The 23,989-nt window shown below is 50.2% G+C and overlaps 1 protein-coding gene across 1 annotated transcript; it reads left to right on the top strand.

Annotated features, from left to right (window-relative positions):
- Positions 1-1,661: 1,661 nt before the first annotated feature.
- Positions 1,662-19,054, top strand: ANKRD16 (ankyrin repeat domain 16). Its single transcript, XM_009882978.1, has 7 exons — positions 1,662-1,999; positions 5,112-5,332; positions 9,207-9,249; positions 10,340-10,448; positions 12,278-12,439; positions 16,018-16,096; positions 18,853-19,054. Exons 1-7 carry the CDS (start codon positions 1,662-1,664, stop codon positions 19,011-19,013), a joined length of 1,113 nt encoding a protein of 370 aa, XP_009881280.1. The 3' UTR covers positions 19,014-19,054.
- Positions 19,055-23,989: the final 4,935 nt, after the last annotated feature.

Genomic DNA, 23,989 nt, shown 5'->3' with positions numbered 1-23,989 from the left:
CCACGCCCACGAAAAAGAGGCGGGAGTCAGTCGTCCCGCCGCTGCCCAATGGTGCAGCGCTTCCGGGTTGGGACGCACCCAGGTTAACGCTGTTGGGGCCGAGAGGAATGTTCCCGGAGTTTGTTTACCGCCCCCCCCCTTTTACGCCGGGAGTGACGTCACGCCGACGCGTATTGCCACGCGTGGCGTCACGCAGCCCCAGCAGAGCGCGGGTGGGTGCTAACCGCCGGGGAGTGCCACGAGGGGGGCTGAGGGGAGGGGAATGTCGAGGGGGGATGAGGGGAGGGGAATGTGGCGGGTCCCCAGCTTGAGGGAGGGGCGGGTTACTGAGGGAAAAGGGAATTTCTGGAAGGAAAAGAGAATTACTGTTTTTTCTGACGGAGAAGCCCATTTCTGGTTTTCCTGAGGGAAAAGGAAATTACTGGTTTTCCCGAGGGAAAGGGGAATTTCTGGAGGGAAAACTGGTTTTCCTGAGGGAGAAGCTGGTTTCTGCTTCTTCTGAGAGAAAAGGGTATTTCTGGAGGGGAAAAGGAATTACTGGCTTTCCTAAGGGAAAATTAAATTATTGGTTTTCCCGAGGGAGAAGGCGTTTTTTTGGTTTTCCCGAGGGAGAATCCGGGTTCTGGTTTTCCTGAGGGAAAAGGGAATTTCTGGGTTTCCTGAGGGAGAAGCTGGTTCCTGGTTTTCCTGAGGGAAAAGGGAATTTCTGTAAGGAAAAGGAAATTACTGGTTTTCCTGAGGGAAAAGCGAGTTTTGGGTTTTTCTTGAGGGATTATGTTGGGGTTTTGTTTTTTTTTTTTCCATAGGGAAATGGAAATCTATGGGTTTACTGAAAGAGAGGTAATTTTCTGAATTTCCTAAGGGAAAAGAGAATTTTTGGTTTTCTTGAAGGAGAGGCTGGTTTCTGCTTTTCCTGAGGTAAACGGAATTTACTAGTTTTCCAGAGGAAAAAGAAATTTTCCAGACCAGGTTTTCCTGAGGGAAGGGGGAATTTCTGGATTTCCTGAAGGAGCAACTGTTTTCTGGTTTTCCTAAGAGGAAAAGGAATTTTCTAGTTTTTCTAAGGGGAAAGGGAATTTCTGTTTTTCTGGAGGGAGAGGCAGGTTTCTAATTTTCCGGATGGAAAATGACTGGTTCCTGGTTTTCCAGACGGAAATGGAGAATTCTGTTTTTCTTGGGGAAGCAGCTAGTTCCTTGTTTTCCCAAGGGAAAAGGAAAATTCTGATTTTCCTGAAGGAGCGGCTGGTTTCTGACAATTCCAAGGGGGAAAGTAAATTACTGGTTTTCTGGAAGAATAGGCCAGTTCCTGATTTTCCTGAGTGAAAAAGAATTGTCTATGTTTTCCTGAGGGGAAGAGGGAATGTCTGTTTTTCCCAAGGGAGATGCCAGTTTCTGTTTCTCCTAATAGACAAGAAATTTCTGGCTTTTCTGAGGCCAAAGAGAATTTCTCTTTCCTGGAATTTCTCCTCCTGGAGAGGCCAGTTTCTGGTATTCCTGACGGAAAAGGAAATTTTTGGTGTTCCTGAGGGAAAGATCAGTTCCTGCTGTTCCTGAGGGTCAACGGTAATTTCTGGTTTTCCTGACCCAGGGAGCAGCCATTGCATTCACACAGTTTGAAACTGTAATCCTGATTTTTGCCTCTTTCTTGCAGATCTGTAGCCATGGCGGAGGGGGAGAGGATGAGGCCGCTCCTCCGGCTGGTGCAGGAGGGACGTCTGGACCTCCTCCGGGACGAGCTGCGGCCAGACGACATGCTGGGCCAGGCAGTGCAGAGTTGGCGCCATGGTCGGTTGGGAGACACGCTGCTGCACCACGCTGCCCGTTATGGGCACCGGGATGTCCTCGCCTACCTGGTAGAGGTGCTGGGGATGGACGTTGAGGTGTTTAATAGTGACTACAAAAGGCCCCTCCATGAAGCAGCCTCCATGGGCCACGGGGAATGTGTCTCCTACCTCCTGGAGAGAGGCGCAAGCGTAGATTGCTTGAAAAAGGCAGACTGGTAGGTCACTGGCTTGTTTTGCCATGGGTCAGAGTGATATCTGAAAGACGTTTGGATGCAGAAGGTGGGAATGTAACTGCAGGAGCTATCATTTAGAATTATGGAATCACAGAATGGTTTAGGTTGGAACATCCCTTTAAAGGCCATCGAGTCCAACCCCCCTGCCATGGGCAGGGACACCTTCAACTAGACCAGGTTGCTCAGAGCCCTGTCCGACCTGGCCTGGAATGTTTCCAGGGATGGGGCATTGACCACTTCTCTGGGCAACCTGGACTGGTGTTTCACCACCTTCGTTCAAAATTTCTTACTTGTATCTTGTCTGAATCTCCCCTCTTTTAGTTTAAAGCCATTACTGCTTGTAGTATTGCAACAGGTCCTGCTAAAAAGTTTGTCCTCATCTTTCTTATAAGCCCCCTTTAAGACCTGAAAGGCCACAATAAGGTTTCCCTGGAGCCTTCTCTTCTCCAGGCTGAACCCCCCCAGCTCTCCCAGCCTGTCCTCCCAGCAGAGGGGCTCCAGCCCTCGCAGCATCCCGGTGGCTTCCTCTGGCCTCGCTCCACCAGGTCCATGTCTCTCCTGTGCTGAGGCCCCCAAGCCAGAGGCAGCACTGCAGGGGCCACAATCCCCTCCCTCACCCTGCTGGCCATGCTGCTGGGGAAGCAGCCCAGGATACGGTTGGCTTTCTGGGCTAAATTCCAGCCCTATCGCTGATTTTCCCCCTGTTTATCATAGAAGTTGTAAATTACTGTTTTATTCACAGAGCCAATTTAAAAGCTTTCATCTGCAGCTATGCATTCTGTCCCATTCCCTCGTTTGATGGGAATCAGGGATGCTGACTCACATTTCCGTGGCCTGGTCCTCAGAAACTGAAATAAGAAGATAAAAAGTAATTTTTACTCCTTTCCCGCCCCCCAGGAAACAGAGCCTCTCAGCTCAGATTTGCTACTGATAGAATAGCAACAGCCTCAGAAACCCAGGAAACAACTGGTTTCTTCAGGGCTTTTGTTTGCTTGCCACGTGGGTAACACGTAATCAAATGATGAGGGAATGAGAATTGGGAATAAAAAATAAAGCCTAATCCACAGACAAGCAGCAGGCCTGATTAATGTTAAATTTGCCTCTTGAGGAGGGAGATTTCTGTGTACCACCTTGCAAAAGAAAGACAAGATTCTGCCCAGCCCACAAATTAAAGGCTGGGGAGGTTGTTTTGAAGCTGAACTAACACAAATACAAAGGCAGCATCTCAGTCCTCATAATTCAAGGCTGTGCCAACGTCGTGCTGACATCAGGGGGAGCAGAGGAAGGCAGAAGTCTCACGCCTTGTGTGTAGATGCGTGTGTGAGCCTGGTTTTCTTCGATAGGCCTGCAGTACCCTTCCATCCACAGATTAAAAACAGGGAGCTACATGCTTGCTAGCGCGTGTCCCAGCCTTCGGACAAAGTCTCATTTGCATTGAAAATACATGCTGATTTGATGCAGTGTATAGAAACGGAGCTGCAGGAAACACAGAGTTCCAGGCTCAGCTCTACCCCATCATCCCCAGCAGACGCATGTCTAATCTCTTCTTAAAAATCTCCATTGCTGGAGATTTTATCTCCATTCTCAGCACTCTCTTCCTTTCTTTATCTGTCCTTACAACTGGAACGTTTCTCCTGAAGTCTGAGCGAAATATCTGTCCCTGAGGTTTAGGCCCACGAGTTTTTACTCCTTGTGCAGTGGGAGTTTTTTGTGCTGCCACTTTTCCTGAATGAGGAATGGAGGGTGTTGGTTTTTTTTTTTTTTGTCTCCCCGCTGACCTATGTGGGTTGGTGAAGAGGAGGTAAGTCTTCTCCATGCTGGAGAAGTGTTCATCTTTTCTGGGAAATCTCAGAGGTTTCTGTCCGACCCGTGCACACACCCAGCGTTTGATGATTGGGTGAAATTTATAAACGTAAAATGGGGAATGCAGCTCCCACTTGCAGCAGTTAAACTATTATTGTTATATAATGTGGTAATTGCGGAAAATAGGGGTTGATGCTGGTGAGGTCAGTGAAATTAGTACTTAAGTAAAGCCAAACACAGGAGATGTCTGTGGGTTCACTACCTTGAGTTACCCACGCTTTGCCTTGCGAGTAAACCCTCAGCTAAAGCCCATCTCCTGATGGGTCTTGGCTCGCTCTTCCAAAGGAGGCTGCAGATCCAGCAACCTCCCTGGTCCTCAGTAGGGAAGGATGGGCAAGGAAACAACAGGTCATCAGGAAGGAGAAACTCGGTGGTGAACCTGACCTGATGCCAAGCAGGAGCTGGGGTGTTTGTTAATCTGCAGCGTGTGGGTTATAAGTGTGAAAATGTGGTCAGTGCTGGATGTGGGGTTGAAAGCAGCGCGAGATGGGCTGTTCGCCATGTTCATTTGTCAGATGTATCCGCTGGCTTTCCAGGAACATGCACGCAATCCATGCAAGGCATAGCTCGGAAATTGTGGGATGGAGAAGATGCTGTTCCTCTGGGGAGCTTGTAAAAATGTTTTTAAATACCAAAGGTTGTTCCGAGGCATGTGAAACAGGACAAAACTGTGAAAAGCTTCACTCTCAGGCCAGCTGCTGTGCATCAGAAATGTTCCAGAGTGGCATTTGCTGGTACACTCCTGCTGTACTGCTGGAAGATGTGGAGTTGTCTGTGGTTTGCTGCCTGCAGCCACAGCTGCCTGTCTGGGTGACTGGCTGGGGCAAGAAACAGCGATGTTAACAGCTCTGTCTCAACGGTCCCCAAAAGTCCAGACCCCGTATCAGCTGGGTGAAAAAGCAGTGCTGTAAAATCTCCATACAGTGTGTGGTGAGCCCCAGTCAAAGCACCTGAACGGAGGTGAGATGGTAAATGTAGCGTTGGGCTTGGAGAAGGTCTTTGCCTTTAGCCAGCAAAGTTTCCTGCTATCTCGGAGTGGTTTTAGCACATCAATTTTCCCTCTGGCTAGCTTACCACAGCTGGCACTGAGCTACTGTGTTTTATTAGGCAGCCTGGCTGGTGCTACAGACAACTTTAAATCGTGTTTCAAACTCAGACGTTAGAACAAAAGCCATCAGGCTCATACGACACTGTCTCACTGGTTATTATATTTGTCTCGTCTTTCTTTTAGGACTCCCCTAATGATGGCTTGCACCAGGCAAAACCTGGAGGTGATCAAAGCTCTCGTGGAGCATGGAGCCAACCCGCTGCTGAAGAACAAGGATGGCTGGAATTGCTTCCATATCGCGAGCCGGGAGGGCCATCCCCAGGTCCTCCGGTACCTGCTGGATGTGTCCCCAGGGAGCTGGGACACCAAGAGCACGATAAAGAGAACACCTCTGCACACAGCAGGTAAAAGAGCATCCCACTGCTACCAGACAGGTTGGAAGAGAAGAGCAGACTGTGGTGACAGTGGAGAACAGAAAGGGGCTGTTGTTTCAGTTCATGTTTAGTTTGGAGAAACAAAGTGTGACCTGTCTAGATACAAAAACGCAGGGAAACGGTGAAATATGAAGTTACTGAAATTAAATGAAAAGAGGCTGGTGGTGGGCATTAGTGGGAGCTCACCTCTCTGAACTTTGGTCTGCTAACAGTGCTCTGCTGTGTCTTTGCAGGGTTTCACCTCAGGACAGACTTTTTGTTGCTTTCAGATAACTAAACAGCAAGAATTGGGCTTAATAGTTCTTAATGATGTGCCGAAGACTGAGCTTGTGGGGTTGGAGGGTCTCAGTTCCCATTTCACTGGATTTTGCCTTTACTCAAAGCATGGTTTTGAGGTGAATAAGAATTATGTTCTCTTGGGAGTGGTGAAGCACTTGTGATTACTTGTGACTTTGGCCTCCTTGGACCAAGGTGTTTGTCTCCATCTCTCCCTCCCTGTGACAGATACATCTGAGCTCCCATGGCTCAGAACACATTGCGATACACTTTTCCTTGCTGGCGTATAAAGCTGCAAATTGCACTTGGAAAATGTGCGAGGCTCCAAGCATATCCTGGCATTTTAAAAGTCCTAGAAGTGGCAGAGCTGCTGAGAGGCACCTTTTGGGATCTGCCTGTTGATGGCCATTTTTACCAGTTTGGTTTATAGTCTCGTTGTTGGTTCTTGTAAGAGACGTGTCTCTTGAAATGATCCATTTTTGTGTGTGTACTTGGTGGGCTAGGTCATTATGGCAAATCTGAAGAGCCATAGGGTCTCTAGGCACAACCTCTGGAAGAAGCGTCATAGGTTTTGTTATTCTCATGTTGCTCTCAAGAAGCTCATTGAGTGGTGAGAAATCCAGAGTGCCTTTTTGCAAAGGAAAAGGGTAGTCTGTGCTGGAAATACACAGGGGTGGTTGTTAGTGTTGGAGCCTAGGGTGCCCGATCACCCTTCTCTCCCCTTTTCCTTGGTTTAAAAGGACGTATAAAGCGAGTGAACTGGTTTGAGGAACCATAGACATCACCTGTAGGTACGGTGGGGAGCAGAAGGACAGTGTTAGCTGAACAGTGACCCAGAGCCAGTTTGGGTTTGGTTTCTGACTTTCTGACTCTTTCATCCTTAAGATGGGGGAGTGATTAATTTTTATTTATGAACGATGCACAAGGTGTGCCTTATTTAAGCCCTCTGAGCCTTAGTAAGTTGAATGGACCAAAAATATGTTAATGCAGAATTAATTTTGTCCTGCTGTGTCTCATTGCTGCTTACTTGTGTGTTTACCCACAGACCCATTGGCAGTACAGATAAAGCATATGTCTTCCCAGAGCTTAAATCCCCTTAACTCTTCCCTCAGAGATGCAGTGGAAGTGGACAGTGAAGGGAATGAGTAGAGAGGTGTGTGACACCAAGTCAGGGTGACGTTGTGGGGCAGTTTCGGGGCTGGAGGGTGGTGGCTGACCTGAATCTCAAACATGCCCTACCCCTGAGTGGGGATTACGCTTTGTGTCCTGAGGCTCAGCAGTGTCTCCGCAGGAGAGATGAGCGTGGGGAGCCACCGCTCAAACCTGCGGCTACGTAAACTCATTTCCCAAAGAATTTAATAGGGATTGACTCTCCGGAAAGACCCGAGATATCATGAGGAGACCCCTGCTGTGCTGTAATTAATCTGTTGGGTATGTTGCTCCTTGGCTGTCGTTCCCGTTACTTCTCCAGTCCTCAGTGGCCGCCTGTCCATCGCGCTGTGCTCATCAGCAGTGACAATCCCAGCCCAGGGGCACTGGCTGTGCCTTAGTCCTTGTGCTTGACCTGGGAATGAAAAATAGCTGATGAGTTGTTTCATGTTTCAGGCTGGGTGGCAAGGAACAAGTTGCCTGAATGAGAAATGGCTAATCCTGGTTTATTTGTGTGTTCTCCTGTCCCTGCTCGTTCCCAGGTCTTATGTTTCCATGTCTGGGCTCGCAGCCCCCTCACAGCCCTCTCCCCGCAGAGAGGTGGACGTTGGGTTGGAGTCTGGGGACAGGGTCAGGAGCAGGGTGAGGATTGTGCTGAGGAAAAGGGGTGCTTTTGACGTTGAGCTTAAAGTCTTCTTCCCGCCTCGTAGCGCTTGGGGTATGGGGTACAGCAATGGTGACATCCAGCGCCTGGTTCTCACTGCTTCATAGAGGTGTCTTCACCTCTGTGTTGCCTTCTGTGTTTGACTTTCGCTGTGGCAAAGCCGTCAACCCATGATTTGGGTTGATTTCTGGTCATTTTACTGATCCAAGTTAGATCACACATTGGTGGAGCAGCAGCTGGTGTGGGAGTGACTGGGCAACAGGAAGGCCTTGCTGAAGCTGCTTAAACCACTTTTGCGCCCCTGCATAATTTTAACCCAGGATGATGCTGGAGACTGGTGCTCAATGGGTGCTGGTGCCAGCATCACCACACACACCAGCACGTAGCCCACTTCCACAGACACAGCTCCTGAGGCAGGGGCACAGGCGAGGGGCCGGAGATGATGCTGGAGCTGCCAGGGGAAATCATGTCAAGATGAACTGCCGTCTCAATGAGTTTACATCCCAAGGGTGTGGATATGAGCACATTAACCCGTGACCAGTCCAGCTGGCTTCCTGGCACGGTTATCCCTGGGTAGATGATGGGTAATTTTCTTTCCCCCGTGCCATTTTTTTTCGGGTTGATTCCTCAAGCTTTGCTGCTTCATATATCCGTAGCCTGTGGCAAGAGAGCGGGGGAGATATCATTAGAGGAAGTGGAATGCAACAGTGGATCTGAACACTGCAGCTTTCTTGTGTCTCTGCTGTTAAAGGATGTAATCATGTTGCTTTGGGTGTTTTTTCTTCACATAGCTTGGGATTTTTAAAGCCTCTGTTTCAAAAATCCTTTTCACAGTGTAGCTCTGCCTATATTTACATCAGCTCAGGTGAAGGGGTGATAAACGAGCAGGGAGCAGGAGCAAAGGGCCAAGATCTGGGAGGATGAGAACTCCTTTTTGGGCTTTCAAAGAGCATCTATTGTGCAGCTGCATCTGAAGGTTATTGCTGGTAACACACGTTTGCCAGGGGCCCTTCTTTCATTGCACAGAGTAAATAGCCTGATGTAGCAGCTCTGGGCTTGGTTTGATTTTTTTTTTCTTCTCTAATTTATTTCATTTGTTTTGCAAAATGACCTGCAGAAAAAAAAAACCCACAAACAGATTAAGGCTGTCCACACATTGCTGTGATACGATGTGTTTAGAGAAAAAAAAAAAAAAAAAGAGAGAATATTTCAGTGCATGATGTTCAAATCCTCCCCCACTGTTGTTGTTTTTCCTCTGAGATGCTGTCTGGGTGAGGATGCTTCATTAGGGTGATGCGATGGGAGTGATGGGTAGTTTGAGTGGCTGAGGAGGGGTGGAAATGCCATCCAGCTATTCACCAGCTCCCTGCTTTGTGTTCATTTTGCTTCTCGCAGATTTCACTTCAGGGATTAACAAATACTTGCAAGAAAAGATCTTTGTGTCAGCTTAATTGCATGTACAGTCTCATGCACGCACTCTGCAGTTAGCAGCAAATGGTGCCTCTACGCATGCTTTTTCCCTGGGTTATCTGGTGTTTTCCTGTGGGATCAGGGGAAGGGAAGGCTTGAGATCTGGAGACTATGTTTTAATTAAAAAAAAAATAAAATTCAAAAGCTTTGAATTTAAAGCCTCTTGCAACCTCTTCCCTCATCATGAGTAAGCCAAAAGGGTCAGAAACCTGATTATGTTTCACCATAGGCGGACAGTGGCATGAAAACATAAATTAACTCTGCACTCTTCTCTTTCTCCCGCAGCAATGCATGGTTGTTTTGACGTTGTGGAGCTGCTCCTGGAGCGGTAAGCAGGCTTCCTCCCGGCACTGCCTTTGCCTTCCCAGTCTCCCCCACCTCCCATCCACTGCCAGGCTCGCTCCAGCCGCCCGGACACAAAGGGCGTTTATGCCGTTCGGGAAGCCCAGCTGCCCCGCATGCGATCCCGATGCCGTCCCTGTTTCCTCCGTGTTTTTCACGGCCGGTTAGGGACCTTTGAGACAAGGACGCTCTCTGGATGGGCTCCGATGGGCTCTGACTTCACTATGACATAAGCCCCGGTTATATAACTCGGCTCTTCTTCTATGCTGATTCATTCCCGTTGCCTCTGATGTGTCCGAGGCCATATGATAACAACAAAACAGTTTTCTGACAGCTTGGTTCTGGGTGCAGCTCCTCCAGGCTGGACTCAGCTTCCAGGCTTTATTTCCAGACTGCAACTCCCAGAGGACTGATGTGAAGTGGCTTTAAATCAACCTGTGCCCAGTCATCCTGACCCTGTTACCTTCCTAACCAGCACTGCCTACTGCCAGAGCTGGAGCAGCTTTCCCCAGGCATTGCAGCCTCTGCTAGCCACAGCTCCCATTAGCTGACTCTTCCCAGCCTTGTTAATTCCTGTCCATGCTTGGCCCAGCATAAACATAGCCCTGTGATTTGAGCCAGGCTTTCAATTTTAATTCAGTCTTCTCTCATTTCAATGGAGCTTTAGCCGGAGCAAGACCTGTGGGCTTTGATTTTGTATGTGGTGGTGTTACGTGAGGATATGGTTTTCCCTTCTGCCAGCGCAAAGCCTGTGCACACCTTACCACTTCCAGACATCCTCTGTTTGGGGGCAAGGGAAGTAAATATAAATGATGTATAGAGCCCTGGCTTTTGTGCAGCCGAGCAAGCTGCACCAGCTGAGTACTAGATCTCTGACCCAAAAAACCCCAGCAGTCTGTACCCCAGGTCATAAAGCACTGGAACAGGTTTATGAGTGGTCTACGGATGGGCTTTATATATGCCATTTCTGATCCCATCTGCTGATTGTCTCATGTCCCACCAATGCAGAGCAACTGGTGCAGTGAGGATTTTAGAGCTGCCAACAACTATGTCCTAGCTTTTGTCTTCCCTCCCAGGTGCCAGTACAAACCTGACAGCAGAGACAAATGTGGAGTCACTCCCTTTATGGATGCCATCCAGAACGGACATGTCAACATCGCCCGGCTGCTCCTGGAAAAACATCAGGTAGGTGCCAAAAACCTCACCTCTCTCCTCCAGGAGCTGACCTAGAACTGCCAGGACAAGCAATCCACACGTTCCCCGTAACCAAATCATAAAGAAGCAAATTCCCAAATTGTAAAGAAGCAAACTGCAAAAGAAGGCAAATTTCCGCTGGAAATGAGCAAGAGTAGGGCCACCAGGACTCAGCTCATGGGAAGGACTTGCCCTGGGGCAGGGATAAGCCCTCATAGCTGGTGAAGGGGGATGGAGAGGCAAGGCAGTGGCAGGAGGTAACAGGACTTCCCCAGCGCTGCAGGGGCAGCTGTGTCAAAGTCTGGAACAGGCTCCCGGAAAGGTGGTAGATGCCCCATCCCTGGAAACATTCCAGGTCCGGTTGGACAGGACTTGGAGCAAGCTGATCTAGTTGAAGATGTCCCTGCTTGTTGCAGGGGGGTTGGACTAGATGGCCTTTAAAGGCCCCTTCCAACCCAGACTGTTCCATGATTCTACCACACACAAAGCCAAGAGCTGCGCTGGGGAGTGCCGGGGCTCTGCGTGGAGGCTCTCGTGGCCGTGCTCAGAGTGGGTAACAGGGAGGCGTTGGGCTGCGCCGGCTGCAGCTCATCTGTGGCCTCCCTCTCTTGTGGCAGCTGCTGCTCCTGTGTTGTCTCCTAGTAATCTTCAATTTCCTCCAACCCAGGCGTAACTGGGATGTCATTAGAGCCAATTGTGTATAGTCGGAACCAGACCACTGCATTATTTATTGATTGTTGAATTGATGTGAAATGGTTGGAGCCCACGTAATGAGTGTAGGTGGGGGTTGCGCCTACCCTCTCACCTCCTTTGCCCTCACTTGGCCTCTGCCCTGCACCAGCTCTCCTGTTCATCGGACACCGTGCTGAAGCGGTGCAGCTCGCTGGCCTGGCAGAAAGCCAGCATGGCAAAAACAGTGAATCTGTTCATGCTACACTGGCAGGTTGAATTGGCCAGCTGAGCTCCCAGCAAGGCACAGAGTGGGCCAGGGAAGGTGATACCACACCTTTTAAGATCGCAGGTTTTGGACCTACTCAGCCATAACACCCAGCAGAGGTGGTTTGATGCCCAGGTTGCGTTCGAGTGTGTAGAGACTTGTTGACTTCAGGAGATGTTTATGTGCTTGTCTTTGCTCATCTGGCCCTTACAAGATAAAACATTTGTGAAATTTGCTTACATTTTTGGTCTCGCATTTCAGGCAATGAAGATGGAATAGTTGATTTAATTTCCTCGTTGTGGTGCCCTGGCTTACTGCCATGAAGCAGCACAGGAAACGCTAATGTTGCTTGCTTCTAGGTTTTGTAAAACTGTGAGTCAGGCCCACTAGACTTCAAGAGGCTGGATTATATCCTTTAAGATGAGTGCACTGTGTATTACTTCCATTACCCTTCTTGATTTTACGTCTTTGCGGTTCATGTTCAGAGACTCATGGAAGAGACCTCGTGAGGTCATCCACCCATCTCCCTCTCTCTACCTGTGTCCAAGTGCTTCTCCACCAGCACAGAGGTTGGAGATGGGTTGTGTCTTGCTGCTTTAAAGAGTTGAAACCCATCATATGTGCATCAACTGAAGAGAGAGGGGGCTTGATTCTTTTTTGGCACTAGTTTTGCTTATCACTTGAAAAGCTCATCAGAGAGCTGGCTCTGGTCTGCAAATCACAGTGCTACCAACCGCACCAGTCCTGCTGGTGACATCCCGCGTGTTCATTGCCATCACCATTGCCATAGCAGGTGGACATGATTCTGCTTGGGCTGGTGATTGTCCTTGAATGTTTGGCCAGGCTGTAAATTTTTTTCCCTTTCCCTCCTTCCCCATTCCAGGCCTGTCCTTCAGCCGTGGATGCGCTGGGTGCTCAACCTCTGCACCGGGCAGCTGTCACGGCCCAGGATGAAGCCATCCAGTTCCTCGTCTCCGAGCTGGGTATTGATGTCAATGAGAGAGCGACAACCCTCCAACTGACAGCACTGCATTATGCAGCCAAGGTTTGTCCCTGTTCCCAGGCTCCCTCTACAAAGTCTCTGCTGGTTGATGTGCTACAGGCAGGCATCTAAAACAGGCTAGTTTAGTTGTTTGCCACTGATAGAGGATTTACATTCCTAGCTCATCCTCTGTCACTGTCTATCCGCTCCTGACCAGTCCCATACCCCTTTTAATGGGTTTTAGACCCTCATTAAGTGTGTCCAGCTGCCTGCAGAGTGGTGGTGGGTATAAGTTGCTATGTTCACCACCCTCCTGCCCACACTGCTGACTGTGCTGTGGGTTAGTAGACGCTCCTGCCTGGCGTGTGGCCGAGTGGGATCATGCAGGAGCAGAGGTGAGTGGCGATAGGGCACAGCTTCTTGGCCGTGCATCCAGTTAGCCATGGTCTGGGTAGGGCTTGACCCACACCTCTGGTCCAAAGGCAGTGGACTGGAAGAGTAACACTCACCAAAGTACAATGCCTGAAGGGAGTCCACCCTGCTAGTTATTGGGAGCTGTCAGTACCAACAGTTCATGAGCTGTGACAGTTCTTCACCAGCATCTTCTCACTCGCCTGGCAGAGGAGATGTGGATGATATGCTGCTCAGATTTCTTTCCCTGTCTTTCTTCAGCCCTGGCAGTTTGGGTCCCGGTGGGTCAGTGGCCAGTCTCCATGCCAGCAGCTTGCAGGACAGAGGGTGGCTGGAGGACTGTGAAACAGCAGCTATTTGTTGCAGTACGCCAGAATCTGGCCTGCCCATGGCCAGGTGTGAGAAAGGAGAAGTGGAAAGGCGGAGGGAGCTCCCGGCCGCTTATCTGTGTCCTTCGCACAGGAGCTGTTTTGAATTCCAGGCAGCGGGTGTTGTTTGAGCTTCCTCCTCCTCCCATCTTACGCCTGTGCGGGAAGTGGGGCCTGGTGGGCTGTGGGTCCTGTAGCGGTCCCTGGAAGTGCAGAGCAGATCCTAAAAGCCTCGCCGCTGACCAGGATCCCTCCTGGGACCCTGCTGCCTCCCTTCTGCTTGGTGCTGTTGCACCACAATGTGCACCATGCTGGCAGCCGGCAGCAAGGGAAGGTCCCTGCTCAGATCCCTGCATGTTAAACCTCATGAGCGTTAACGTGCAGCACTCAGAGCCTGGTCTAGACTTGTAGTGGGAACGAAGCATCATCCCAGCGCCCCACTCCTACAAAAGCATCAATGACACTTACTGGGAGTGCTGGCAACAGTATTCTCCTCCAGCAGGACCCAGCCGTGGCATTTGCTGGCTCCCACAAAGGAGGCCTTTCTCCCAGCTTCCCTTCCTCATGCTCTGAGAAACCATGTTGAAAGCCCTTTTGGTTGCCAAGGGTACGTTTAACAGCAAGGCTATTGGGGAATATAATGTGCCTTGGAGAAGATCCCAGCTCTGTCTTGGCGAGCGGCTGATTGGGGGGCGATTTGATGGGTTTCTCTTCCTTCCCGAGGCTCAGTGTCACTTTATATTTACAGCATCATTTGTTTGGCTGGTGGGTTTTTTTTTTATTTCTTTTCTTATTACTTAGCATTTATAAATACATGGAAATCAAATTATGCTTTCAACCCAATTTGCTGCCAAGGCTGTGGCAGCTAAAGCAGTTCCTGGCTTGCCGTCTTTGCCACTGAGAGGGGGTGTGCATGCAGCAGGGAAATGGGAGCCTTGAGCAGGGGGGAAGATGCTACTAAGTGGTATGATTATGGGGGAAAAGAGTGGGTGGTGGGGATAAAAATAAGGGCCTTCCATTCTCATGCCACATGACAAAGACTGATTTGTTGCATTGAAGAAGTGATTACAAAATCAGGCGTGTTATTTAGGGAGAGAGGATTTATTTATGGAGAAGCTTATGCAGAGAGGAGGGCTGTGGGGGCTGTGTTGCATTTTCCCCTGCAGCATTTAAAATTGGCTAACAGCAGAGGCAAGATAGAGGACACTGCGGGGTGTGGAAGCGTGGTGTTCTGCATCTTCTCACAGGGCATTACAGATGCTGGAGTAATCCTTTAGGAAATGCTGGTGCCTGAGGGTACCACAGACAGATGTGCAACAGTCCACATCAGCAACAGGTTCTGCTCTCTGAGCTGAAATACATGTCAGTAAGAGCAACTCTAAATCCCTGTGGTACTTGAAATGGATTTACAGGGTAGGAAAACACACGGCTTTTTACTGACATTTGGTCCTTTTAACAAACAGCCAGCTGCCAATTATGAAAGGTAAGTCAGGGACCCTACAGCTCTGTGGCCAGCTGAAGTTAAAAGCAATTTAATTGAGTTACTTGATTGGAGGTGAGGATTGGAGAGGCAAAGGCAAGATCGGTTGATAAATTAGTGCACTAATTTGCTATTAAGAAACATCTTTAGGTTGTGTCATCCAGTTGTCAGGGGTTGTTAGTGCATTAACTCCTCTGCAGCCACAGGCAAAGGCAAAGCCATGCTGGGAGACAGTCCACCAAATTCCTTGTGCCTCAAGGTCTCAGCTGGGCAAGATGAATCTATTTACGACGATCAGGAAGATGATATGGGATCTACAATTCTCTATAAGAAGAGAAGGCTCTGTGGAGACCTTGTAGTGGTCTTCCAGTACCTTAAGGGGCCTACAGGAAAGATGGGGAGAGACTCTTTATCAGGGGGTGTAGTGATAGGATGAGGGGTAATGGGTTTAAACTGGAAGAGGGTAGGTTTAGATTAGATATTAGGAAGAAAGTCTTTACTCTGAGGATAGTGAGACACTGGGAGAGGTTGCCCAGAGAAGCTGTGGCTGCCCCATCCCTGGAGGTGTTCAAGACCAGGTTGGACAGGGCTTGGAGCAACTTGGGCTGGTGGGAGGTGTCCCTGCCCAGGGCAGGGGGGCTGGAACTAGATGATCTTTAAGGTCCTTCCAACTCTAACCATCCTATGGTTGCATGGTTCTGAAAGCAGATCCACCTGCCTGGACCTGGACTGGGTTGTGTCTCTATCACACTTGCCCTGCCGAGGCACTGCTCTCAGTCTTTGGCTGTACCACCACCACAGCTCTGGGCTGTGGCGTGATTTTAAGCACTATTGGTCTTAACTGAACAGTTTTGATCTTATAACGTGGTGTTAAATGTTCGCAGAGAGAATTATGCTCCTGGGATGCCTCTTGTTGCCTTTTTGGCCTCTGGGTTGAAATTGCTGCCAGGGACACGCAAGGCACGCAGACATGCTGACAGAGGGCCAAGCTCCAACTCCTCTCTCATGGGCTGCCAGCGGGAGGGCTGGAGAAGGTGCCTGGTGGCATCTCTCTGGCCAGTTCCCATGGGATATCGGTAGCATGTCTGCTGTGCCTGGGCAATCCCTGGCTAATGTACCTGATCCGTACTGTCACAGGCAGCTGACCCTGATTTCCAGCTGCTGTAAGGTCCTCTGGAGCCTGAAGCAGCTTCTGGTAGCCCCAGATTTGACTGTGACAGAGTAGATCTGTGTCTGTGCCCTTCCAGGTGCCATAAACAGTTAGGGACAGATCGCTTGCGGCCTCCTTTCTTTTGAGGCCTGTGATATTTCTGCTAAATGCAAAGGTGAGAAATTGTGCAGAGCTGATTCTGAATTTCACGTGCCTGTGCTCACCACTGCAGGAAGGACACGTGCACACCATCCAGACGCTGCTGTCCCTTGGCGCTGATGTCCACGCAAAGGATGGGAAGAGTCGTTCTGGTAAGGCTGCTGAGCTATTTGTTCACCCTCTGTATGACAGCGAGAGTGCGTTTTAGTAACAGGAGCCCAACCTCCAAAGCAGCCCTTGCTGCGTCCGCTCAGCGGAGCGTGCAAAGGGATGCCAGATGCACGTATGCAAATGGCTCTTGGAGCAGCACAACGTGTGGGGTGGTGGTTTTTTTTTGGGTTTTTTTTTTTTCAGCTTTCATTCATTGGCTCTCTTTCTGCTGGACTTTCTGATGTCTAATGGCGTGGTTGAGCCTGCACCGGGGCCTTTCCCTCGGGGGAAGAACAGAGATGCTAATTGGTGTTTCGCTTTACCCAGCTGCTTATTTTGCATGCAACTTTCAGGAGCTTAGTATCTTTGATACCACTTTCTTGCTATCAAATTTGCTTGAAATTAGCCACTTTGAAATGATTAGGGTGGGCAGAGAAATGCGACGATTGCACAAGCCCTTAAGCCTCAGTTCCTTAGCAAACTGCCTAAGAATGCTTTACAAGCAAATAACAGAGAACTTGAACGTAAATATAGTTGCTATAGTAATGCCAGTGAGTTGGCATTCCCAGTGTGAGAGTATGAGGCGTCTCTTGCATCAGCGCATCTCTCTCAAAAAAAAGTATATATAAATGATTTCAGCCATTGCCAAAATTGGCAACTTACCCAGTCTTCAGGTTTGCTTAATAACACGCTTCAGCGGTGAGCATGAAGAGCCTTGTGTCTCTCTCGATCTCTCCCTCCACCCCCTCCGTGAGTAAATTCAAGCATTGCTGAATTCACCCAACCCTGGGAGGTTTGTGGCAGCTCCTCGTGCCCGTTGGCTGCCCCGTTTCCCGGCAGTTTTGCTGCGTTACTGTCAGTGCATCCTGGGGCACTTCTCACCCAGACTCCACTTCTGCAAAGTGTCCTGCGTGGATTATCCATGGGGATCAGGATACCTCATGGTCAACATCAGCCTGTGGCAGGAGCTAACAACCCTCAGCATAGAAGATACTCACCCCTGTGCAGGATTAGGCCAGGACATCAAGCCTGGCTCGCTCTGCTACACAAGCCTTTTACCAGGACTGCCCAACTGTGCTGGAGGCATGCTGGATCAGTGTGCCGGCTGCCAGAGGGGGTCTGCGGGATCAGCTGGGGCTTGGGCTGGAGTATTTCAGCCTCCTCCTCCTGTGAGATGCCCTTTGCTGCATGAAGTGCATGGAGACCTTTCTGATTTACTCCCTGACTGTAGAGTGAGCTGGCAGGGAGCCCCAGCCCATAAAGGACCCCGGTCACATCCAGAGTAGTTTCAAGCCCCTCTCTTGCATTGTCACTATTAAATCCCCCCCAAAACACAGAGCAATAAGAAGCCCGGAGGCCTTTTGCTCTGCTCGCTCTGTCCCTCAGCCTCCCTCTCCTGCCGTGAGCACCCTCTGCCCATGACTTGGCCAAAATGAACCAAGTTGGCTTAAATACTCCCAAATATGTGCGCAAACATAGAATCATAGAATGGTTTAGGTTGGAAAGGACCTTGAAGATCATCGAGTTCCAGCCCCCCTGCCCTGGGCAGGGACACCTCCCACCAGACCAGGTTGCCCAGGGCCACGTCCAGCCTGGCCTTGAACACCTCCAGGGATGGGGCCTCAACAACCTCTCTGGGCAACCTGTTCCAGTGCCTCACCACCCTTAAAGTGAAAAACTTCTTCCTAATGTTTAATCTAAACCTGCCCTCTTCCAGTTTATAGCCATTGCCCCTTGTCCTGTCACTCCATGCCCTAGTAAAAGTCCTTCCCCAGCTCTCCTGTAGCCCCTTTAGGTACTGGAAGGCAGCAATAAGATCTCCCTGGAGCCTTCTCTTCTCCAGGCTGAACAGCCCCAACTCCCTCAGCCTCTCCTCATAGGAGAGGTGCTCCAACCCTCAGATTCATCCTCGTGGCTCTCCTCTGGACACGCTCCAGCAGGTCCATGTCCTTGTGTTGGGGACTCCAGAGCTGGGCGCAGTGCTCCAGGTGGGGTCTCACCAGAGTGGAGTAGAGGGGCAGAATCCCCTCCCTCGACCTGCTGGCCACACTTCTGATGCAGCCCAGGATATGGTTGGCCTTCTGGGCTGCGATTGCACATTGCTGGCACATGTGGAGGCACAGCTAACATACTTAGTACTGCTTCATGGATTGGAGGGACTAGTAATCTGCAAGGGGAGGATGGGGGCTAATTGCTTTTCTACCAGCATGGCTGGGTGTGGAAGAAGACCCGTCCCCTGCTTGTGCAGGTTTCGTCATCCCATTGCTGCTGTAGATATGCATGGCCACGGCAGTTGAGCCCTGCTGCCCCATCACATGGCTGCTTGGATGGCTGTTGCAACTGGGAAAAGTCATCTTTCACTCTCAATGTGTTCCCTCAGCTGGGTTTCCTTCCCTGGGAATCATAGAATGGTTTAGGTTGGAAGGGACCTTGAAGATCACCCAGTTCCAGTCCCCTGCCATGGGTGGGAACACCTCCCACCAGCCCAGGTTAATCAAGACCCCGTCCAACCTGGCCTTGAACACCTCCAGGGATGGGGCAGCTACAGCTTCTCTGGGCAACCTGCACCAGGGGCTCACCAACCTCAAAGTGAAAAATTTCTTCCTAAATCTACCCTCTTCCAGTTTGAACCCATTCCCCCTCGTCCTATCACTACATGCCCTAGTGAACAGAATCTGATGGTTGCATCTGAAGCGTGCTGAGGCCAAACCCATCGGGCCATGTCAGCTCCTGTTTTGACATCTTTTCTCCCCCACAGCCCTGCATGCAGCGTGTGCTGGGCAGCAGGCGGACGCCACACGGATCCTGCTCCGTGCTGGGCTGCAGGACGCTCCGGATGGCACAGGCACACTGGCACAGCAGCTCGCGAGGAAGCCCGATGTCATCCAGGTTTTCCAGGAAACAAATGTCAGCACGTGAGACGAAATGGGAAAAAGAGAAAGCTGTTTCATTTCAGCGTGGTATGTTAGTTATCACTTTACAACTATTCAGATTTAGGCATATAGCTGTTTAAAATGATGAGATTTTTGCCCAAGGATTGAGCAGATAAACCAAACTTGACACTTGGGAAGTATGTTTAGGAGAAAACCTATTTTAAATAGGTTTATCTCAAAAAGATAATGGACATGATGGGTCTGGGCTATCACACTCCTGTACTGATTCCTTTCTTGTGAATTTATGCTCTTCTTTCACTTCCAAATTTCAGGGCTGAACTTCACCTCTTCTTGTGCAGCACCCAGTGCATCCAAACAGCTGAGGCCACAGCTCCCTCCAATATAACCATCCAAGGAAGGAGCCCCATGGGCCACTGCTAGATGACCTCTGGGGACCTACGTGGCTTGAAGCGACTGGAGCCTGCCTATCTCTTGCTGGGACGTTTCCATGCAGTGGCATCCTGAAGAAGAAGATACGCTTGGATCATTGATTTTTATAGCCCTTAATGGACCTGCTTTCCACCAATCTCTTCAGTTGCTTTAAGTGGCCACCTCTTTCGGTAGCCCCTGAGAAGAGGACAAGTGCGGTGCAGTGTAAGTGAGCCCTTAGTGACTTCCTTCATCAGGTTTGAGCTGCAGAGGACAAGTGCAGGGAGTCTTCAAGCTGTATCAACCTCTTATGTCCTTTCTGATCCCAAAGCCTGATGAAATCAATACAAAGACCTCAACCTGGCAATGACATCGAGGGTCTTTGGATCAGACTGGAAAAGAGGTATTTGTTATTCCAGACAGTCTTGCTTGGCACTTCTCACCACCAATGACCTTTAAAAAAAAAAAAAAAATCCTGCTATTTGAAGTGTATAGGGAAATGCCTTAATATTTAATGTAGCCAGTAAGTCTCCAACAGCCTGGAATACACATAAAGGTAAGAGCTACTGCAGCTGTTTGGTTTGTTCGTATGCATTTGGAATGACAAATTTGGTTTTCCATAGAAACATGGCACTCCCCTGTCTATATGCAATGTCAAGATGTAAAAAATCAACAGGATTCTGCGGTTTTGGTGATAGCTGATGATAAAAATCAGACAGGCCTTTAACTGAGGGAGCAAGCTAGGTTTTGCTCTGCCCAAGTCATGGTGCTCACGTCACGGTCTGATGCACGACCCACATGCTGCCGGGTGGGTGTAAGATGATGCTGAGCTCTGTTCAGGCGAGAATCTCCCACCCCACGGTCCCCGGAGCAGAATTTGCCGTGATAATCCGAAGCCAACAGTGCCACGCTCCTCTCGAGTTAAACAGCCTTTGCAGCAGGATTAGGGCTTCCTCCCCTCTGCCGGCTTGCGTTGCACGAGGAGGGGCAGCGCGCTCGCAAAAATAATTTGGGGGTCTGCGAGAGGGGACTGATAGCTTGCAAGAGCGGGAGAAGCAGGGCTTGGTAGCATCTTAAGACTCTTCCAAACAAGCCTGCAAAGACCTGCTTTTTGCCAGTCTTCCCCTGTCTTGTTTCTCTGTCTGTGAAGACGATTCTTTCCCACCAGGGAGGGAAAACGAATTAATGCTGGAAGGCGCTAACGGTGCAGGGTGATGGGAGCTGTATCAGCCGTTGGGCAGATGAGGAAGTGGCTTTATTCCTCTAAAGATACTGAATCCTTCCATAAATCTAACCTTAGCCTCCATACAGCAAACAGCAACACTGCAGCCCACTAAATGAAAGGGACTGCTTTATTCCCACTTTTAATGATTTTAGCAAACCATGAAACAGCTGTTTTCTCCTAATATCCCTGCTAACGAGCTCAGATTGCTTGTGAGTCTAAGCTTTTATGAGAAAGTGAGTCAGAATGTTTTCAAATGTCTGTCTCTAGCTCTCCTGGCCATCGCAAATATCTTGAAAACATAACAGGGCATTTGCATTATTTTTAAGGTGCTTTGTGTTTTCCAAAGGTTGCTGGACAGTAGCAGAGGGCGCATTCATCTGGGATGGGAAGCACAGGCATCGTGCTCTGGTCCAAAAGCAAAATGTAGCGGCGCATCTCCAGCACTGACTTTTATTTACCCTTCTTTTAAATCTGCCCTTCAGGCAATGAAATGATGCACAGAAAATAACGGGCTGTTGTTACTGCAGGTGATCAGGTACAAAAGGAGGTTAGAAAAGGATCATGGATTCAGCTGTATGCCTGCAAAATTAGACCAGGGAAGAGCCCTTGATGTCTTTCTTGCTGTTTTTGCTGTTGCTTACTTCCTGCAAGGGGTCAGGACACCTTTTTGCCGTGGAAGCCTGCTGCAAGATGCTGGGAAGAGCTCGGCAGCGCTAGACTGCATGTGTGCGAACCCCTGTCGCGTTCCTGGCAGACGTCTCATGTGGAGAGACCGGTGCAGGCGCCTGGTCCCTGGGGAGGAAACCCAGGAGCCGGGCTCCGTGCCACACGGTGCTGAAGGCAGCTTGGAGCAGAGCTTGGCAGCTGGCGCACGGCTTCGGTACTGTCCTGTTACACCACCTCTTCCACCCTCAGCACTGGCGCTTGCCGGAGGCCCTGCAAACACTTCTGGTCCTGTAGGCAAGGAGGAGAAGACCTAGTGCCTTCGTCTTGCAGGATGTGGCTGAGATACAGTCAGGGTAAGTAGAAGCATCTGGATAGGTAGGAAATAATGTTGCAACACTGTCAGAGCTCGTTGGGAGATCTTACAGGAATGGAGGGCATTTTGGTTTTAAATAAAATTGGGTTTGCTCTGGCGGTCACACCATCACATCCCCACCAAACTCACAACTACCAAGACGTGTGCCCAGGTGGTCTAGCCAGGTTTCTTTGCGATGACGCAGAAGACAGGGCACTGCAGCTATTTTGTCCTTATCACATCTCATGGGCTTTTCTTAGGTTGGTGACCATGTATCAGTTTTGGATGTGCCCTTTTGTACCTCTTGGGAGCTATCGGCACTTTTCACTCCAGCCTGTCCCCTTTCTCTGTGAGCTACAAGGATTCATTCTCTGGCTGTTGTCTCTCAACCCTGGTGTCCCAACTAGCTGCTGGTAGACATGAGCCAAGAGCCTGGGCACCTGCTGACCATGGTGCATCACCACCGGCTGTTTTGCTGTCTCTTCTCCTGTCTTCTGCTGCTTCCACAGCCCAACCTTCCTGCTCATCCTCCACCCAGGCCAGTCTCAATATTTCTACTGTAGGTACATCCATGTGGATGTCGCTCCAGTTCTCCAGCCAACAGTGCTGTCTATCCCATCCCAAGCTGCTTGTGTGTTGCTGACTTGTCCAACGGAGATGTGTGGTGGTGGCTTGTGGAGATTGCCAGTTGTCTGATGCTCACAGATGTTGGAGAGGAGGTAGAAAACCCGTGCCACCTGCTTGGGCACCAAAAGCTAGTGTCCCTGAAGGGCCAAGTGCTGCCACCTGCTCACGGGTGTTTCTGTGCATCGCCTGGTGCAGCTTTGTCCCGGTTCCTGGAGAGATAATGCCACCACCTTGCTGCCAGTGTTGCTCGCTCATTGTGTGCTCTCCCACTGAGCGCTCTGCACCACTGAGCCTTCACCAATGCCCTGTAAATGAGGATTTTATTTTTTTTTTTATTTCTTACCTGGGTGTGAATGAGTTTGGTGCAAGACACGGAGCCCAATTATGCCCGTATGAAGCAGGGAACATACGGTCCATCGATGAGCAGCGTTCACCCGCGGAGCCTCGGGGCTGGCAGGTCCAGTTCCCCCCGGGGCTGTGCAGCCGCATTCATCTCTCTAGGCTTTGATCCTCCAAATATTAAAGATGTTTAAAAGGAGCTACTCTGCTCCCCCTCCGACCCACCGTGGTGGGGTTTTGGCCGCATGATGGAGCTTTCCCTGGTTCTCCATCAGCCCCATGTTATGCATCCTGGTAGATACGGGGAACACAGATGTACGATCAAATTAAGATGTCTTAAGCCCTGTGGGTGTCTAATCCACGCTGGCGGCCCCGAGGCGTGTAAGCAGCTTTGCGGCTGCGTACGTGCTCCTTCTCTGAGCTCGCTCCTCTTCCGAGGGATGCAGATCCACGGGGTGTAAAAACCAGAGAGTAGCTGGGAAATTCCTGCCTTGCTTCAAGGAAGCGGTGGGCGGTGGAGACTGGGTAGCGGTGAGGATTCAAAAAAACCTCTTAAATGAAAAAAAAAAAAGAAGCTCCAATAGTCTCAAAAACACGGTGGTGCCTCTGCGTCAGTGCTGTGGTTTGGCTGCGGATGGGGGGATTTGCAGCACCCAGTGTGATCCTGAACGAGAGCGAAAAACGCGTGTTTTGGGGTGAAAAGGGGGAAATGTGAGAGGTGCATGCAAGAAGTGAAACCTGTGTTTGGGAAGTAGAAAGACACTGTAATTATCCTCGTTTGTTGCCATAATTAACAAAGCGCTGCCCTTAGAAGTGGAGAAGCACTGGGTGGGTGATGCCTGGGTCCTCCTGTGTGGGTACCAAGCGGTGCCTTGCACCCCGTGACACCCTGGGGTCACTTGCACGTGAGTGCACGCTCCCTTTGCACGTGGATGTGCCCCTTGCACGGGCATGCAAGTATGCAGTACACACTCACGTGGGCTTTGTGCATGTTGCACAGACGTGGACATATGTGTTACACGCAAGTACATCCCCCTTGCACGCACATACCCCTTTGCATGGTCATGTATGTGCCCAGTGCACTGACACACGTGTGTATGCATTGCACATGTGTGCAGCTGTCCTATGGGGGCATGGGGACCGGGCCCAGGGCTGCCATGGGGAGGGGGCATGGGGTAGGGAACATGGGTGCCATGGTGGGACACAGTGGCCAGGGGTGGCATGGGTGCCATGGGGGGACACCATGGGATAGGGGACATGGATGCCATGGGGGAACACAGTGGCCAGGGGTGGCATGGGGGGACACCGTGGGAAGGGGACATGGGTGCCATGGGGGGACACCATGGCCAGGGGAGTCGTGGGGAAGGGGAACAGGGCAGGGGAT

The sequence above is a fragment of the Charadrius vociferus genome, unplaced genomic scaffold (assembly GCF_000708025.1).
Source record: "Charadrius vociferus isolate BGI_N301 unplaced genomic scaffold, ASM70802v2 scaffold32, whole genome shotgun sequence".
Classification (NCBI taxonomy): Eukaryota; Metazoa; Chordata; class Aves; order Charadriiformes; family Charadriidae; genus Charadrius; species Charadrius vociferus.
The sequence above is the reverse complement of the archived record's forward strand: the minus strand, read 5'-3'. Positions and strand labels throughout refer to the sequence as shown.

Excerpts from the sequence above, each read along its gene's own strand:
- ANKRD16 (XM_009882978.1), top strand. The coding sequence starts at position 1,662 with ATGGCGGAGGGGGAGAGGATGAGGCCGCTCCTCCGGCTGGTGCAGGAG. Across the intron at positions 2,000-5,111 it reads TGCTTGAAAAAGGCAGACTG|GACTCCCCTAATGATGGCTT; the intron begins GTAGGTCACTGG and ends TCTTTCTTTTAG. Across the intron at positions 5,333-9,206 it reads AACACCTCTGCACACAGCAG|CAATGCATGGTTGTTTTGAC; the intron begins GTAAAAGAGCAT and ends TTTCTCCCGCAG.